The sequence below is a fragment of the Passer domesticus genome, chromosome 4, assembly GCF_036417665.1.
Source record: "Passer domesticus isolate bPasDom1 chromosome 4, bPasDom1.hap1, whole genome shotgun sequence".
Lineage (NCBI taxonomy): Eukaryota > Metazoa > Chordata > Aves > Passeriformes > Passeridae > Passer > Passer domesticus.
In genome coordinates, this window is record NC_087477.1 from 41,602,545 (window position 1) to 41,621,220 (window position 18,676).

At 39.8% G+C, this 18,676-nt stretch overlaps 1 protein-coding gene across 4 annotated transcripts in view; it reads left to right on the forward strand.

Moving 5' to 3' along the window:
• TMEM131L (transmembrane 131 like) overlaps nucleotides 1–18,676 on the forward strand; it is a 79,501-nt gene that overhangs the window by 29,168 nt on the left and 31,657 nt on the right. For all 4 annotated transcript variants that reach the window (XM_064417420.1, XM_064417422.1, XM_064417421.1 and 1 more), the window contains exons 4-9: nucleotides 5,024–5,095; nucleotides 6,018–6,141; nucleotides 7,189–7,305; nucleotides 9,328–9,438; nucleotides 15,279–15,356; nucleotides 17,212–17,365. In XM_064417420.1, the coding sequence (XP_064273490.1) occupies nucleotides 5,024–5,095; nucleotides 6,018–6,141; nucleotides 7,189–7,305; nucleotides 9,328–9,438; nucleotides 15,279–15,356; nucleotides 17,212–17,365 (656 nt within the window). The remainder of the gene's footprint in view (nucleotides 1–5,023; nucleotides 5,096–6,017; nucleotides 6,142–7,188; nucleotides 7,306–9,327; nucleotides 9,439–15,278; nucleotides 15,357–17,211; nucleotides 17,366–18,676) is intronic.

The window sequence follows — 18,676 nt, forward strand, 5'->3', positions numbered from 1 at the left end:
TGTGTCTTTCAGGAGCTGCACTTTAATGTTCCTAATGCTGGTTGCTGCTTTTACTGCCTTTGGTAAAAGGGAAGTTGAGAGAAGATAGGGACTAGGGATATGATGAACCAAAGCAGGGACTAGGACTAGGACTTTGATGAACCAAAGCTTTGTATTAGCTCTGCATAAGACTTTGATTCAGCTGCTTTTTCTATTTCTGTGTCTATTACCTGTTTTCATTTGTCAAAATAATTTCTTTGCATCAGCTGCAATCAGCATGATTAAAAGCATCTGGCTTGTTTCCCTGTGTGTTCCATATCTCTGTGTGTTCCATTCTGTGTTTTCTTTATCAGTTGTAATTTGGAGGAATGAATCTAAAATTAGGCAGTAAATGAGAGGCTTTATTTCCTTTTCTCTATTTCAGTTTGCATAAAAAAATGTACTTTCCTGTACAATACATACATGCTTTCATATCTCAGAACCTCATCTTGTGGGTTCATTAACATCAGTGGACTGGTGATGCAAAGTGCTAAAATGCTCAACATAAGTAAAATTTTACTTTTATCTATATACTGAGAAATAAAACAGGACTGCCTAAACAGATACACTGAAAAAGGACCTCTTGTATGTTCAAGAATCCAGTCCTTTTTGCCTGCTGCTTCCAAGAAAACCCTGCAGCCATAAAGCAAAAGACCTGACAATAAAATGCCTTTCCCTGACTTGCTTTTTTCAGCATGTGCTGTGAACAAAGCATACAAAAAGGAAGGAAGAAGAAAGGGAACCAAGTAGCATTTGTGATTATTTTCAGCTACAGATGTTGCTATCTGAATCGTCAGATAATATGCATGCTAAGATAGTATGAAGTAATCAATTCAAGTGAAGAAATAATGATACAAGGAAGACATAAAAGAGCTAATAGAAGAAAAAGCAACATTGGGATAAACGTCCTTCCAGGAAATGTCCTTCACTTATGTCAAATGCAGCTTATTCTGCAGATTGAGTGTTTTATGTGTATAATCAGATGAATTAACTCAGTTCTAAAATTTCATTAAAAAAAAAGACAAAACAAACAAAATCCCCCCATGCAAACTCCAGCAATTTATTCAGAATGGATCTCCTTTTTTGTTTGGATTTTTAGGAGAAATATTTCTCTTGTGATTTTGACCAGTGAAGTAGGAACAAACCTCCTGTGAAAAGAAGACCTTTTTTTATTGGACTTTGGGGGAAGCATAAGGCTTTTGCTTATTTCAAACAAATGTCTGTAATATACATTGCATAAAAATATTAGGGTTTGGGACTGTAAATACTGACGTGATTGTTTACCTATATTTACTTAATACATCACAGCCTAACAGAACTGAAAGAAGCAAGGGCAAAACAACATCAATGCTGTATTTAACAGTGCTCTCAACATCCCTGTGTTAGCATCTCCATTCCTTAGTCCCACATCAACAGGACACCAAAACATTCTTTCCTGAAGCAGGAAACATTGTGAAAGGTTGGATCTTCTCCGTGTTCAAACACCTCTGGGGCTTCTTAGTGGAAGGAATATGGTAGCTTAACATTTTGCAGCTCATACACCTTTTAAAAAACATCAACAGAATCCCCCAGAAATGCTGCCCTGGAGTTACGTGGTCCTCTGCTTGCACAAGTGATTAATGGTGCTTGCATTCCTCCATTCTGCTCTTCTCCCCTGGTGTCACCCCTCTTCTTTACCCTACCTCCTTTCCAGCCCACTTTTTTCTTCTCCACATCCACCTTTCCCCCCAGCAGGCATTCCTGATGGTTGTGTGCACGCTTGGGACTTGTCTCTCTCTCCTGGGTGTTTTCTGCAAGCAAGGGTGATGAGCTGAACTTTTCATGGGCTCACCCTCACCTTTCCTGCCAGAACCTGTCCCCAAATCCTCCTGGTGCTCTGAGTGACCATGTGGTGCCCTCCCCAACTTCCTCAGTGTTTCAATTTTTCTTACTCTTTTTTTTTTTCCTGGAAATGGATGGTTCAGGGTGTCAGGGTTTTAAATATATTGTGTAGATGGAGAGGAGGAAGGGCATTGAACTGTTGGGCTGGGAAGTGATAACAGCACCATTTAAACTAGGTTTTTGATGCATACTGAGTGTTGCCAAGAATTTCCTTCCCCTCTTCTGTTTCTTTCTCATCCAGTTCACTCGTGCTTAAAAGTATTCTCTGAAATGTTGGAATTGCACTGCTCTATCAAAATCTGGCATTCAGAAGATGCTGTTCAACTGATCTGCTGAAAAAAGAGATGCTGTGGAACATGGGGACCAGCTTTGTTAGATGGCATGCTTAATGGGATGCTAGCAGATTTTAAGAACACTGAAAGAGTAAAACCTGGAAACCAGGCCTTTTCTGTTGTGAAGAGGCCTGTTTCTCCAAATTTGTTGTTTCAAGACTTCCATTCTTAGGCAGATATCTCTGTCTTTGCCAAGCCTGTGACATTCTCATGAAAGGATCTGTGTGCTTTTTTGGACACATCATCTGTAGCTAAAAGAGCAATTTTGGGCATAATTTGAGGTGAATCTATTGGTGAGATGATGTTCTTAGAGAAAAAAAGTAGGTTTTTTTGTTAGAAGTGACTTCAAATTATAAATGTCTCAGTAAATTGCCTTGGTGTTTATTTTAGTGTCAGATTCCCCACAGAGATCTGAATTGTGTTTGGAGCGCAGGGATGCAGAATGGTGTTCTGCCAGCTTCCAGCTGCCTTTTAGAGACAGTAACTGGAGAAGTGCACTTCTAATATAGATGGGCCTGTCTCTTTCTCTGTATAGTGGCGCACTTCAAAGCATGTCCTAGTTGTTCGATTGTCATGAGCAGAATGTTCTCCTGCCCGTTCCCATTATTCTAACCTGTCATCTTTTCCCTTGAGGGGGAAAAAAACCAACCCAAAGCAGTGGTAGTTCTCTTTCCACCAGTTCTGTTGTCAGCTCTCAGGTTATGTTTTGGCACTGCTTCGGGGCCACTGATAAGTGGTGCAGATGCCCTGGAGCTGGACGGTGGGCTGGGTGATGGGCACCGTGCCACAGGAATGTGGCTGTTCTGCTTTCGGGGCCAGGCTGGAGCTTGAAGAGATTTGGCAGCTTTTGTGAGGTGCAAAGCAGAAGCTGGATGTCTTGTAATCACAGGACCATTCCTGGTCAAGTGGTGTGCCAGGATGCTCCAAAGTAATTTCCATTTCCAGGAGCCTACTCGGAACATGCACAGTTCATTAACTGAATCTTGGCTTCAGCCATGGGTGGTCCAGGCTGCCAACTCCAGAAGGAATAAATGACACCCCTGGGATCCTCCTGCTGCTACTCTTATAGGGCTTTTCCCAATTTTTGACTAGTAGAGGGTTGGCTGATCAGCAATACAGTGCATTTTTAAGAGTCAGTGCTATAGCATGGCCATGTTCACCTAGACCAAATTAAATGCAGTCTCCTACATCCACTGCTGAATTTGCACCCAGCTGGTGCATTTGGTACCTATTGCAAAGAGCAAGAATTAAGAGGAAAGGAGCTGATGCTGCTAGAATTCCTCAGAAGGAGAGCTCCTGCCAATTACATGAATTGGCAGAGAGAAGCACTCAGCTTCTTGCTGTTGTCAGGAAAGATTTTTCTGGCAAGGAAAGGTATTTCAGCAGTACCTGTAAGATGCTAGAAACTTAAGCAGTGGTGAGATTCAAGGTCATACTCTAGTGCATTAACCAGTGGCTTAACTGTTACTCTGCTGTTTATGTGTATGCATACAATAGAGGATCTGAGGGCCTTTAAGAAACATGTCTTCCTGAAATAACTGTGGCTTTTACTACGGTAGTAATTTTAATTTGTATGTGTTACAACAGTACTCAGACTTAACTTCTGGGTATGTACCTGAGGCTGGTTTTTGGAAGGGGGAGAAAGTGCTAGTTGCTGCGTTGTTTCCAGGAATGGAGCAAGAGCAGGCTGCTGCAGAGACAAGGTGGTTGGAAGGAGGCTGTCACTGGCAGCTCCTCAGGAATGCAGGATATATTGCATTCTGCCTGCTGCAGTAGTGAGAGGATTCTCTCCGTCCTATTATTCTATGTTTCCATAAAAGTTGTGGGTTTTCATAATACGTATTATTTTTCCTGACTGGTAATAAATTGTGATGTCTGTTGATTTGGACTACAACAGCAGGATTATGTACACAGTAAGAGATATTAAAGGTGTAATGTCACAGAACTACATTTTAAAATTAGGAACCAATTGACTGTACTACCACAAATTATGCAAAGCAGCTGGATACCTAATGAGACCACAGTCCATCTCTCCCTTCTTTGACTCATCCTTGCTAGGATGCTTATTAGCATCATCCAGTAAAGATTAAACTGGTTCTGGCTATTTAACATGCAGACTGCTTCTGGGGAAGCTTTTAACAGAGTGGCACTGGGTATGCAGATAAAATAAACAAATGCTGGGCTTGTTTTTTACCACAGTGTTTTTTGGGACTTGTGGAAGACAAGTTTTAATTGAGAAAGTGGTGAAGATATAATGGAATTTCTATGTTACAGGGTATTGAGTAATGCTGAAATAAGCTAAAAATGTCCTAGAACTGATAGGAACTTTACTGTGACTTCTTGTAGGGCAAAGGAAAGATGGTGATGTATGTGCTTCACAGTATTTTTTATTCTGTTCTGCATAGAAGAAACGAGCTGGCTTTTAGATTCCAGCCACAGCTATATAAGCACACTTCTTTTGATCTCTGCTTTTGCCCAAGCTGCAATTTACTTCTCTACCTCTACATCTCTTAGGTGTGCTCATGCTAGTGCTTGCATAGATATTTAATTGGCTAGTAATCTGCTCCATGCTGGCATAATTTTCATTCCTCAGGACTCTTCCCAGTTGTTTTCCCTCTGCAGTTCAGCAGAACAGCCCCATAAACAGGTGTGCCAGCATGACTGTGGAGACCTGTGAAAGGAAGGAAGCTTCAGAATAGAAAGAGTTAAGAGCCTGCAATGGATGTTCCTTCCATGCAGATTGTAGCATCATGCCCAATAAATATTAATTGTGGCTTCTTTTCCCTTTTCAGCTTCTCAGCAAAGATGCCTCCAAATGGGAAGGCCTTACATTTTCACCCATCAGTTCTGCATTTTGGAATGCAGTGAGTATCTTACATGATTCTTATTTTGGTTAATAAAGAAGTGTGGAGGAACAGCTACACTGGGCTCCATTTGGGTAAAAAGCATTAGCCAGGATCATGCCATCATCTGAAAAATAGAGAAGTAGAAACTAATTGCCACAGAGCTGGAAGTGCATTTCTTGCCTTGCAATGTTTTGTAAGTTAAAATTAACATAGTTCTGAGAAGGAGGAAAAGCTAATATGGAATATAATACATTCTGTGTGTACATTTCAGGTGATTCTGCATGTATGTCAAATAATTGCTTCATGCTGGTTGTTCATTTTTGAAAGATTCATCCATTCTAGTGGAGGAAGGGCTTGTTGTTTCCTTTAGATTCTGATAACAAAATCCAGAGAGTCCCAAGCAAAACATACTGGTAGAATAAATGAAGTTTTTCTTAGTTCTCTTTTAAGAAAACATAAAAAATTGTTCTTAAGTGATAATGAGCCTTTGATGTATCAGTACGTAAAAAGAAACAGTCTCCTTGTGAGTTAAAGGAATATTTCAGAGGATGCACTGGAGGAATGTTTAAGATGTTGGGGTTTAGGGTGTACTAGCTAAAGCAAAAGCCTCAAGAGAAACATTGCTTTAGCTGACAAAACAAGACTTCAGTTATTTAAACATTTTTATCCAAAACTTTGTGCTTTGTAAGGATTATTTTTTTCTTTAACTCCTAGTTACTCCAGTGAGTTTTGGTCAAGTGTACTGTGCACCTCACATCCCAGTGTTACATATTTGCCTTTGTATACTAAAGGCAAAAATTGTTTGGTGTGTTTCCAAAGATTAATTACAAGCAAGTAATTATTGCAGATGAACATGTTTATGGGCGATTTATGTTGATTCTTTTGTGCGTTGCCTGTGCTTATAAAGTGAATAATTTATCTTTTTTTTCCCCTGCTTTAGGTTACTGGGGTTACCCAGAGCTAAAATGCTGCATGCCTACAACCCTAGTAGAGATAGAGATGTTGTAGTCAATTCAGTGTTTACAGCTACTAGACAGTTTCATGTGTCTCCTGCTCATAGCCGGGTGAGTGTTGATGTACTTTTGGAAAGTATGTAATGGCCAAGTGCCAAGCCTTCCTGCTTCCTTTGGCATAAGCTCTTCATTCTGTGTTTTTGTGCTTTTTTGTAGGACCTCCAACTCTTTTTCTGTTTTGCTAGTGGTTTTTTTGTTCACTTCTACTTAGACTTGTTTGGGAGAAGCCATCCAAAACCTACAGTAGGAAATGTGTTTGACAGTAACAGAGGAGGAAAAGAATTTTTCAGTGTTAGAGAGGCTGTTTAAATCACATTCTGCTTTGAGCAGCATTATGCAGTAATCCACAGGCATGTGGGTGTTCTACAGCCCTGAATTTTCAGTCTTTTGAATGCTCTTGCATATTTGTTAGAAAAACCTGCAGTGAAATGTTTTATGTATTTTGTATTGCAATTATGGACATAATTGCCTTTATGATCTAAGACCATTATTTTAACTCTGATTTTTTCAATAATATAATGCATGTTAAGAATGAATTGCTGTGATCTCAGTTGGATGAAGCCCAATTTTTATCCTCCGCTGATGTGCAAAGGGGTTTTATTATGTTTTCATCTGATTTGTGCTTTTACTGTTGCTGAATGGGTATTACTGTGCAGACATAAATGTCATTGTTCTTCCAGCCAGACTATCTAGTTACTGAGAGTGTTGCCTAAGTTCAGCTTGGCTGCTTTGCCTGTGTAACACAGGGGCACTGATTCACTTTGCAATAGCCATCTCTCTCTGTGTGGGGAAGAGTCTCTGTGCACTCACAGGCTGTCTGTGCTGCATGGTTAATGTCCAGAAAGAAGCCTTGGCTGGTGAGGCCCCATGCTAGCTGAGAAACTCCAGCCATAACTTGGCAAGCTGCTGTGTGATCTCAGCTCTTTGTAGTAAGAGCTGAGAGTTGTGCACAGATGAAACTTCTCAGTGCTGAGCTTCTGCTTAGTTGGATTTACAGATGGGGATCTACATGTGGAAGTGTCCTCTGGGCCCTGTGAGTGAGTGGGGAGCGTGTGATCACTGGCACCAAGCAAACAAGCTTCTTTGTGGTCTCTGCAGGTGATTCCAGCGATGGGAAAGATATCTTTCAGAGTACTCTTCCTGCCCACAGAAGAAGGCAGTATTGAAAGCTCATTATTTATAAATACCTCATCTCATGGCATTCTGTCATATCAGGTAACTGCTCTTATTTTTCATATCAGCAAACTACTCTTATTTTTAGCTTGGGTTTTGGATTTTCTTGTGTTTTAAAAATTGGTTTTCATAATTTTAGGGACATCATTGAAAGTTCATTGAATTCCTGATACAGATCAAGTGGAGTAATGTTACCAATTCATCCCTTTTACCAGATCGTGCTAGTGTCATGATCACATACATGTATGTGGTTAAACTTACTGCTGTTAGTGGGGCTAGTTGTGATAGTAAAACCAAGTGTATTTGTATGTGTGTACTTAAAAGATCATGGTCTAATTAGTTTCATATATTAGTGTAGTCTAGACTGCACTGTGCTGGAATGCATTTGTTGGGAAAAACCCACTAGGAATATTTTAGGTGGTTTTCAGCTACTCTGCAGGATTTTATGTAAACACATTGAGGATGTAGCACAGGGTTAGAGGTTTAGGCCCATAAAACATGAAAGTTGAAATAATGGTTGTGCCTTAAAGCTGTCTGTTTTCTGAATAACTGGTGAATTTAAGGAGGTCTTTAGCTTTTAAAATTTTTTCTAAGGGACATTATATACTCCAAATTCTTGGGTTTTATTATTTTGACGAAGAAAAATCTTAACTCTGAATTTAGTGATTTAAAAAGAGGGACAGCTTTAATCAATCATCAAGCTATTTCATTCCTATACTTTGATCTTGTGCTGGAAAACATATTATCCTTAAATAAAAGCTTAGGTAAGTTCAGTTGAAATATTTGGGATTTTAATACAAATGTTGCATTTATCTAGTATTTATTAGAGGTAATGCCACATTTGGCAGGAACATATCATCAAGGATGAGGAAAAAGTCCATTACGGAGTGATTGACCTTTCCTTTTTGGCATCTCACCCTTCCCTGTGCCCTTAATTTATTGCCCAGTCAGCTCAGCCTTTTATCAACAAGTTGCAGGGAAGCAGTTGTCAGTGCCACCTCAAAATCAGTTTGTTTCCTCTTGGACTGCTGCAAAAATCAGTAGCAGGCTGGTTTTCATGGACATTTTCACCAGCCACCTGAGACAGAGGAGGTAGCTGTCCATGTTTTCAGCTCACATTAGGTTTAAGAGTTTCAAAAGGAGGCATGACTTGAGTGTTTGATGCATAGTTACAGTGCTCTTGAGAGCCCCAAAGCCTTGAAACATCTGATGTTTCTAAGGTATTTGTTTGAGAGTATGTTCAGAAGAATCACCCAAATGGAGATGAGGCACCATTGTATTATAAATACCTCCATTAAAAAAAAAAAGGCATATTCCCGTTGTTTTGGTACTTTCTATCTGTAGTCAGAGATCTTCAGTGAGCATAGAATGGATTTTGTTATAATCTTGATTAAAAAGATGTGGATTTCTCCTGTTAGAAAACAATAAATCTTTGCATACAAGTGAAAAGCCCAAAGTGATTTTAGTTAGCCTCTGATGATCTCCTGCCTATTTGATCCCACCTGGCTCCACACCCCCCAGTTGTTGTGCATCTCATTGTCAGTAAACTAATCTTGGTGGAGCAAAATATAAATGCAGTAGAGCCATCCAAATTACAAATATTATAGTGTTCTGAAAACTGCAGTCTTTAAAAACCAAAATAATGAGAAAATATTTTACTCAATTTTTAAGGCAGAGCCATTGAATTCAGTATTCAGTGGGACTAGTAACAAAGTTTTCTCAGAAATTATCCCTTTCCTAACTGATGATATGTGTTTTGTAATTGCCTAGAGAATAGTAGGAGAATGTAGATACTTTGTTTTTGAAATAACCTCTTGCTCTGATGGTGAGTGCTTTGCTTTGTCTTAGTAATAGTGCCTGAATGAGTCATGATTCTTAAGTGCCATTTATGTCCATGACAACTTTCTACATTGGAACTTTATGTTTATTGTCTTTTAAAAGAATTTAACGTGATAAACTGATCTGTTTTTTGGGAAGATTGATGTTATTAGCAATGTAGTTTTGGAAGTTGCAGTTATAACTTAAATTCTAGATGTTGATGTAATGACCTTTTTTTAATACCAGGTTTTTGGAACAGGAAGTCCGATATTTTCTCCAGAAGAATCTAAAGTGCAGCTAGCAAATGCCTACTTACTGCTTCCACACATTCAGAAGATCCAGGCATCACACACACTGGTACAGTATACATTTCAAGGGGAGAAACCTAAGTCTGTTTAACTACAAAAGATTTTTGACCTCAGGTTGTGAGGATGCAAGGAACATTAGCAAAAAATCTGAGTACCAGTGACTGCAGGAGAGAGATTGCAAGATGCAGGGTTACTGTGATCAGCTGCTTTTATGAGACAGTCTTTGGCATCTAAACTATTCACACTTGTTCTTCTTTGTGCCCCTGTGGTGGGGTGCTCTCTAAGTTGTGCTGGCAAAACTATTTGTGAGGCTCTGCTCTGACTGAACTGGAGAATTGGTCTGCCCTAAACAAAACAAAAAAACCCCCCAAAAACCAAAAACCTTAATACCATAAAATTGAGATGGGCAGGAAGCTGTATTGTTCTGTTTTTTACTTCTGGCCAGTTCCCCATGTGAGTTTACAGCAGGGTTGCACCAGCTATTAGCCACAGTTAAAAAACATGGTGTGCTGCATGGATGAGATTGGGAGCTGGGAGTCAGGCTGCAGCATCCCCTCCTACCCCTGTCAGTACTGAAGATACCAGCTTTGCTTACTGAGAGCAAAGGAGCGCTGGAGAACACAGCCAGCTTAATTTATGAGGTGTAAATATTTGAGTTGAAAGAAGTTTAACGATTTCTATTATTTGGTTGCAATTGCAGATATTTTCATAGTCTTCCAATCCATACAGAACCTCTCAAGTGAATAACTAATTTGAAAAACTGATATTTCAGATTTCCTGTTTTATTATACATAGACATTGTTTTTTCCAAAAACATACTTAGAATACCTTAGCACGTAACAAAATTTAATACTTATCTGAACGTAAACTGCATTAATTGCCTTTGTGATGCCTTCCATTCTACCTGAGAAAAATTACCAGCATAGATTGTATTTTTCAATCTGCTGTGTATATGTTAGGGCATTCTTACCTTTATCCAACATTAAAGCATAATTCCTTCTCTCCCTTTCTTTTCCTCCATACCAGTCTCTTCCCTGTAGTCACACAGTTGCGCTTGCTTGTGGACAAACAAAGACAGACTCTTGGAAAGGAAGCAAAAATCTTCAGGTTTTGTAATTTGGGGTGCTGGAGGTAGAACTGAGAAGGGGTTTTTTGATGCTGTTAATGTCTGCATCTTCATATCTAGCTCAATGGCTTGTTGTCAGGTAGAATCTCAAAGTTGGATACTTGCTTTTTTTACAGTTCATTCTCAATTCCTGAGTGGAGAAGCTTTGGGGGTACATTTAACATTTTCCTCACTGTAGAGTGACAAATGTTATCCTCTGTTTTATTTGTATGGAGTACAAGTTTGAGGTCATGTTTAGCAGCGCAGCATGGTACCACCTGGCACTCATCTTGTAGGACATGAGGTGTGAGAGAGTGTTGACTCAATTCTCCAAGCTCTGGGGGTAGTTTTTCTGTGTTGTATTGTAATCAAGGTAACACTCTGCACTGCATGTTATCAATTTGAGCAGAAATGCTGCAGCAGTGGGATGGGCTCCTCAGCTGTTGAAGATGATAGACAAGATCTAAATATTGGAGAGGAGTTTATGGTTTGAGTTTGGGTTCCTCACAGAAGAATATTTCTCTACAGCTAGCTGTCCTCTACAGAAGCGCCTTCTTCAATTCATCTTCCTTACTTCCTTCCTTCTGATCTAGATCTCATTTTAAAAAATGGTATAATTTTGTTTTGTCCAGTTTATATTTTAAGCTCAGAAGATGTAGAAGGAAGAGAGGTTGATGAGGTTTGAGTGACTACACAAGGGCACCTGAAGGATACATAACTATTACACATAGAATGGAGTCTTGTAGTAAAAAAGCATTTGAAACAAACCAGTCATACTCACTTAGCCGTGCACATTGCTTTTCCCCTGTTTATTTTTAACTGACATAAAATATCTATTTTAATAAATTCAGGATAGCATAAGCCTCATTTGCCCATTCTGTTTCACCTTGGGATGATTGAGTTCTAACCTTGGGTGACAGCTTTTAGTTTGAAACATGGAAGGTGTCCTTACCTCTGAAGTCCACTGATACTGCTTGGAAACCTCAGACAAAGAGCTCCATGCTGTGTGTCTATTTTTTCCCTTCTGTTGTAAAGGCGGTCAGGATTAAATTGTTCAGTAATACTGACATCCTTGGTCAACAAGGCCTAAAAATCTTTTACATCATTTAGTCCCATCATGTGCTAGGTAAAGTGACTTACCAGAATTGCCGGAGGCCTTGTTACCCCAAATACTTATTCTTATTACTTTGATGGTTGGAAACCTACACCTGACTTCCAATTTAAATTGCTTTGTGGCCATTTTATATATTGAGATGCACATTTAATTTATGTAACTCTTCCTGCTTCTGACACTTAGAAGCATTTGTAGGTGACATCAGAACTTTCAACTTTCACTTTGCCAAGCTGAAGTGTCCATGCTCTGTAGTATCTTCAGTAATGGGCTGTCCATTTCTTCACCAAATTTGCCACCCTTTTTGTAGCTTCTTCAATTAAAAAAAAAATTATTTTGAAGGTCAAGGCCAGAATTGTAAATTGTAAATTCAGCCACTGTAGGCTATTTGTGTTGGAAATAAAACATATATGTGAGGATTACAGATGGAAGTTTACGGTAGTGTTTCCATTGGAAATACAATATGTGACAGGTTTGTGTTTGAATTTTTTGTTGAAAATGAACTCCCATGGATTTTTGTGTTGTTTTTATCTTTCAATGGGCAAAGCACAAAGACCTTTCTTTTTTCTTCTTCGTTCCTGTGTGTTTTTAAGCAGAAACTTTTGTGCTTAATAAGAAAAGAAAAAGGCAAACTTGCCTTTGTTACTGTTGAATGTCTCCATCTTTCTGTTACCCTTTTCAACATTTCAGCTTTTGAAGGGTTGGGATTGGCATGCTCTGCCTGTGCTTCTGGATCCCAGGATTTCTGCGTTCGTGGCTCACTCACTGGGAGGAAAGAGGAGCAGTGTCCCACACTGGGAATTGGTTGTATGTCCACGTGGCCACTCAGCAGTGGCTAGTTACCACTAAGCCGTAACAGATGGTGGAGCCCATATAGGTCATCTTTGTTTACCCAGCTTCTGGGTGTAGTCTTTTCTATAGTTGCCTGGTTTTTGGCATTGTTTACTATTTGGACAGCACTAAGAGGGCAGCTACATCACTGCCTCGCTGTGTTCAGGATGGTGGAAATGTCAGAGGAGGGGTGGCATGTAGGGTGGAGGGTCTTATCGTAGGAGACACAGATACCACTTTGCTGACTTCCCAGAGGAGTTCAAAGTTTATGAACTGACAGCTTGGGAAATACTGCAAGTACTGGCAGTAATGTAATATTCTTTAAGCTGTGTTTTGCCCTGGTGGGCAGAGCATCATAGAGGTAAACATGTCCAGGTGTGGTGCTTGGGTGTGGAGTGGGAAGGAAGGAAGACAGTAGAGCTTTCTTGGTGTCCTATCCTGATAACTGCCTGCAAAAAATTGATGGAACTCTGCTGAATCATTATTACAGGGACAGCTTATTAACACCATTCAGAGTGGAAATAGCACTTTAGGGCCAGGGACTGTCCAGGACAGGAACTTTGAGGGCTCAGCCTACAGGAAGGAAGAGGAGGCTTGTTCAGTGTTCTTTTTCAATGATACTGTAGCCAAACTACAGGAAGTGAATTCAACTCTACGGTCCTGGTAATGATGCAAAAATATATCCAGAAATCTTTGAGAGAATTTGTGTGGCTTCTGTCAGTTGTCTTTGTGCATATATGATGAACATGATTTGTGGGTGCTGAGTGTGTGTGTACATTCAAGTATGTATGCCCGAGTACCTAATACAAAATAGAGGCACCTGGTAATTAAGTGGCAATGCGTTGCAGAACTCTGTCTGAAATTTCCCTGCTGTGCCTCTCCTTTTCAATTTGCCTCTAGTACAAACACTGGCTGCATAACTCAGCTCTCTGCTCTGATTCATTAGCAGTGATGTTTACAGTATAAATGGAGTGATTGCACTGCTGGGAGATGGTCCTGGATTTGTCTGGTTGGAAACTCTGCTTCTGACAGTGTTTCCTTCTCAGATGCATTATCTTCTCTTTAGGGTTAACTCAGAGCCATCCTGCTGGTGCTGTAAGATATTTGGCATGTCAGCTATGCATTATTTTCTGCCTTAGAGAAATGCAAATCTGTTTGCTGTTCTGAAGATAGCCTCACAAAGAAATAAAAATTTCCGCTAGAAAACAGATCAACAACAAATACCCCCCAGTAGCATTTTGTTTTTCCTTCTGTGCATTTGAAGGTTCAATTTTAAGGCGACAGCAGTTCCCATGTTTGATCTATGCCAGGTCAAGAAAAACAAGGGCTGGAAAAATACGATGTAGCTGATTTTTTTAATAGGGATCTGGGGTCTTAAGTTACTTTAAATGACAATGGCATTGAATAAGGGCTAACAAATCCTTATTTAAGGACCATGAAAGCAGTAGTGTTTTTTCAAGAAGCACTGAAAAGGGAACTCTAAGCATCAAGTTTTATCTGATCAGAAAATGACCTCCAAAGTTGTGATCTTACTGCCTTGTTAAAACTGCACTAGCAGCCATGTGTTTTATTTTCTTCCTGCTCTCACAATTTGATACAAACAAAAACATCTGTAAAAAAAGAAAAGACTTTGCAGGTGTTTGAGTCCCCCAGAAAGCTATGCTGGGGACAGTGTTTGAGTTGCCACTAACCACCTTTACAGGCGCTACGTCGCCCTCTTGTGTGAAGCCTCAGTCATTTTTGTATGAAATGCTGTTGAATTAGGAATGCAAATACTGGCTTCCTTTTGCTTTTATAAAACTGGACCCCATGAAATGCCACACACGTGTTAAGTCTCTCTACTCATGTGCCCCTGCCTGTCCTACTTTTCCTGTACTAAAAAGATATGAAATAGGGTGCTAGATACCTTCAAAAGTTTCTTCAGGTTTGCTTTTCAGCGTCAAATTATTGAAATTGTTTAAAATCAGTTTCATCAACACGTTCAAAAACCTGAACCTGCAGATACCCTACTCAGATATATCAGTATCACAAGAGAAACAGTGGGTGGGGGTTCCACATTAGTCTCAAAATTAGCATGACATTTGGCTGTAAGAAAGGCACTGACAGAATGACAGGTCTGCCATTCTGATTCTGGCTTTTTTTGTTGTTTTAGTTTTTTTTTTAAATTTAATTCAGAATCAAGATATACTGGCTGCGCAGTTTGTGCCAGTAATTTGGCAGTGCAGATTTCCAGATAGCTTTCATGAACTATACTTGGCTTTGTCAGTGCTGTTGTCCCATTAGATTTATGAGTGCTTTACAAGCTGGCACAGTCAATGTCATCTTTTATTTTCTTTTCTTTTCCCATTCTAGTGAATAAAAAGGCAAAACAAGTATTTTCTGTCTGTCCATTTTGGCATGAAGCCTATGTATCAGACCACGTCCAAGAAGCATTATGTTCTTGGCCTAGATACTGTATTTCACTATCCAATCAGCAAAGAAAATACACAGAATACAAGGAAACAAGCTTTTATATTGCACACAAAGGCCCTGTTGAATACAGGTTTTTTGGCATAAGAAAATTTGTAAGAGTTCTCATGCAGATGCTGTATAAATATTTAATAATCGTATGTAATAATAGTTTGGTAAGTAGGTAGATATTGATGGAGTCCTGAGATTCAGAAATTGATTAGTGGACTACTGTACAGAGTAATTGTATTAACTAAAAAAAATTCCTTACATTGCTATGTTACATATATGAGGAAGCAGTCCTATTATCCTCATAAATTATGGTATGTGAATTGGATTTATATAACATTTGAACCAATGTGTTTGATGTTTTCTTCACTTTTCTTTCTTACAGACAGAAACTATGAATGCTAGTCTATTACGGGTTCACCTTGGATGCAGTTTACCTAATGACACATATCAGCTAGTTAAGGTATGTTTTATTAGTATTTTATATCTATGTAAGTCTTCTTATTTTAAGCCAAGCTTAGAGGGACACTCTACAGCTCTAGAAGTTTTAGTAAAAATGCAGTTTTCAGTGTCTCAGTTTAAAGGGGAATTGTGCTTTTATAAAATTGTATCCTCTGATACAAATTAAGTGTCACACATATCACACTAAAATCTTTAGGAGAGAAGGAGATGGAAAAAGATACCCACCACCCCATAAATCTCACATAAAACCAAACCAAAACCAGTTCCACAGGCTAAGCTTTCTGATGTGTGTTATACTGCCTACGTAGGGCACAAAAATTATTAGATTTCTGTAATTTCTTTTCTCCAGAAACTTTTCACAAGTGTCTGGTTCGCAGTGAGAAATGATCAGTGAGCTGAGAGGCTGGAGCCTGGGCTGTTTCTCAGGGGGGTATGAGGGCAGCTATGGTGCTGGGCAGAGCTGAGGAAGGGCTAGTGTGTTAGCAGAGATGCCCCTCCAAAAGCACTGAGCCTTCAGGACAGTAGTTTTCTCCTTGTCCTGGGCAGTGCCACGTGGGTTCTCCTCCCTTCTCTCTGTCTCCTTACAGGGCAGGTGGGTGCTGCTCAGCGCCTACGCCGTGGGTGAGGTGTTGGCTCAGCCTCAGACCTGTGCTGTGCTGCCCCTCTTTGCCCAGGAGTGATGAGGCCCAGGCTCCATAGCTGTATTCCTGTGTGGAATACGTGTTGCATGTGGCGGCATTCCTGAGCTGCTTCACTTCCCTGTTTGGTTCCTGTGGTGCATTGAGGTGCTTGAGGTGCACCTGAGCATTGGAGGCTGCATGGAGTGCAGCTTTCTGCCCTTTGGTCTGAGCTTCCCGAGGGCACACCACACCTGTGCTCCAGTCTGCAAGGCAGCCCCTTCTCCTGCTCCTGGCAGCCATTTCAGGTGCTGAGGGTCTCTGATGCTGTGTGAGCTGGGAGCTGGCATCCCATCCTCAGGCGCTTCCCCACTCCTGCTCTGCTTTCTTGCACCACTTGAGATTTGCTGCAAGTGTTTTGCTGCACTTCTGAGACCACTTCCCATGCCAGTTTTCTCCTTCTAATCCGCCATCCTGAGCAAATTAGTCCTCCTTTAGTGACCTTTGTGGTTTGAGTTTAGTGACCTTTGTGGTTTGATGCAGGACTAATTTATGTTGTTCACTGCTGGTTGTCTAGTTCTATTTTGCTTTGTTGGCTTTAATTTTTTTTGCGAAATGGTGTCTGTGTCTTTGTAGTTGCTATGACTTAGCTGTGTTAACAGCAGCCACTACTTACAGATGGAAATAAGACCCTATTTGTATTTTTCTGAAGTATTCTAGCTAGACAACAGTGTTTTCTATTAAGAATTGTACATGTATGTTTGTTTTTTTAAAATTACTTCAGTGAGAAATGGAGACAAAAACACAGGATTTGGAAAAATTAACTATAAACAGACCAGTGAACATGAACTGTCTTCCTACCATTAAGACACATGCATCAGTCTGTTTATGGCACATTTTATTGAAGGCAGAGGATTTAACAAAGGAAACTGTTTTACAGTCCCTGAGGTGAGACTGACTAAGACAGTTTATAAATTTGCATTCTCTCAAGGTTCAGTGTCTTTTTTAGTTGTTTTTGTCTTTGTTTTTGCTGTGCTCTCTGTACCTGCACTGTGTTTGGTTTCTGCTGAGATTTTAGCAAAGGTCCTAATTGCTTTTGTTTTGCCAGCACTTTGGTGTTGGAAACCTTGTCTCTTAGATAATACTTTCTATCAATTTCTCAAAGTTCCTTAGTGTGTAATGTATTTTTTCTGTTCTGTCCCCATCACACACACACCATATCCCTTTGTCTCGCTCCAGAGTTGCTGTTTTATGTCCGATGACCCAATGCTGCTAGAAATGAGCTTAACAGTAAGAGTGGAAAATGCCCAGCAAGATTTTGTGGAGCACAGACAATACTTAATGGAGAATCTTTTTATAGTTTACGTAGCAATGGAAAGAACAAAGACCTCAGGTAAGTCCTAAATATGCCTGTTAAGTGTAATTCAACTTGGTTTTATACGTGATTTGTAATTTGACATCCTAAATTGAAGCAAATTCAGTGACAGCTTAATTTCACAAGTAAGGGAAACCAAGTAAGTTCAGTTAAACACAGCTTGTAGGGAATTTTTGTTGGGCAGAGTTATCATAAGCAGTTTTCTTCGTGAAGGTAACAGCTGTAAAGTTGTAAACTAGATCTCCTCATGCTTAAATAGTGTGGAAAGATGGCATGGTCCTTTGAATTCTATAACTGCATTGCTGGTTTCCCATTAATTAAATTGACCATAATGGGATTGTGAAGGCAGAGTGATTTATACAGTACTGGGGACAGTGGCCATTATGGTAAGTAGGGTAATGAGGTAATACAGATGTGCACATCATTTTTTCTTGTAAGCTAGAATTCCACAGGCAAAACAATCAACTCCTTGCAGTTTCTTTATACTGAAAATCCTCTAAATCCAGGGGATTTTAAATTATTTATAGAGCCTTGCAGTCTGTTAGAATAGCTTTTTTTAGACTTTTCTGCCAGTTTTCCTTTCTGATTGGCGAAGAAGAAGCTGCTTAAGAATCCAGATTGAAATAATGTTTTTTAACATACTTGTAGAAATGGAACATGATATTTTTTGTCTTTTGAGGAATGTATTTCAAAATCTAGTCACAAAACAATAGATACAATATACACAAAACAATATCTATGAAATGTCCTGTTTCCCTCATGCCTATTCTGTGATGTGGTATTTCAAGAGCTGAAACTGAAATACCCACTGTAAACCTAGTTTGCCTGCCAATGAGATGCCAGGGCTTTGTTATGTTGAGTTGTGGATGTACATTTATTCTGATGCTGGTAGAAAATTGTTCCCATCTGTTCTGTCAAGGGTGCTCACTGTTAACACTTTCGATGGTTCAAGTACTAGAAATATCTTTAGGGCTGTTTTCTGTCAAATACAGTGCAATTATAAGTCCTGTCTGTGCTAGGGGTGGGTCCTATAAGCCTTTTGGATTAGCTGTTGGTGGGAAGTTAGCACCTAGAGCAGGACAGTAGGTAGGCAGGGTCTGCACAAGGGAACTAACCAGTTGGAAAGGCTGCAGAAGTGTATGTGCTTTAAACAGCTGTGGGGTATGTGGAGCTCATAATCAGTACCTTGAACCCTCTTTTGGAAGCTGGCACTTGCAGTCTTGCTTTCAAGCAGCTGAGCAAAGCACACACATTATTAGAATCATGGCTGGTCAGGTGGGAGAATGTCCTTTCATGTCAGCCTGCATACACTGATTTAATACAGGTATA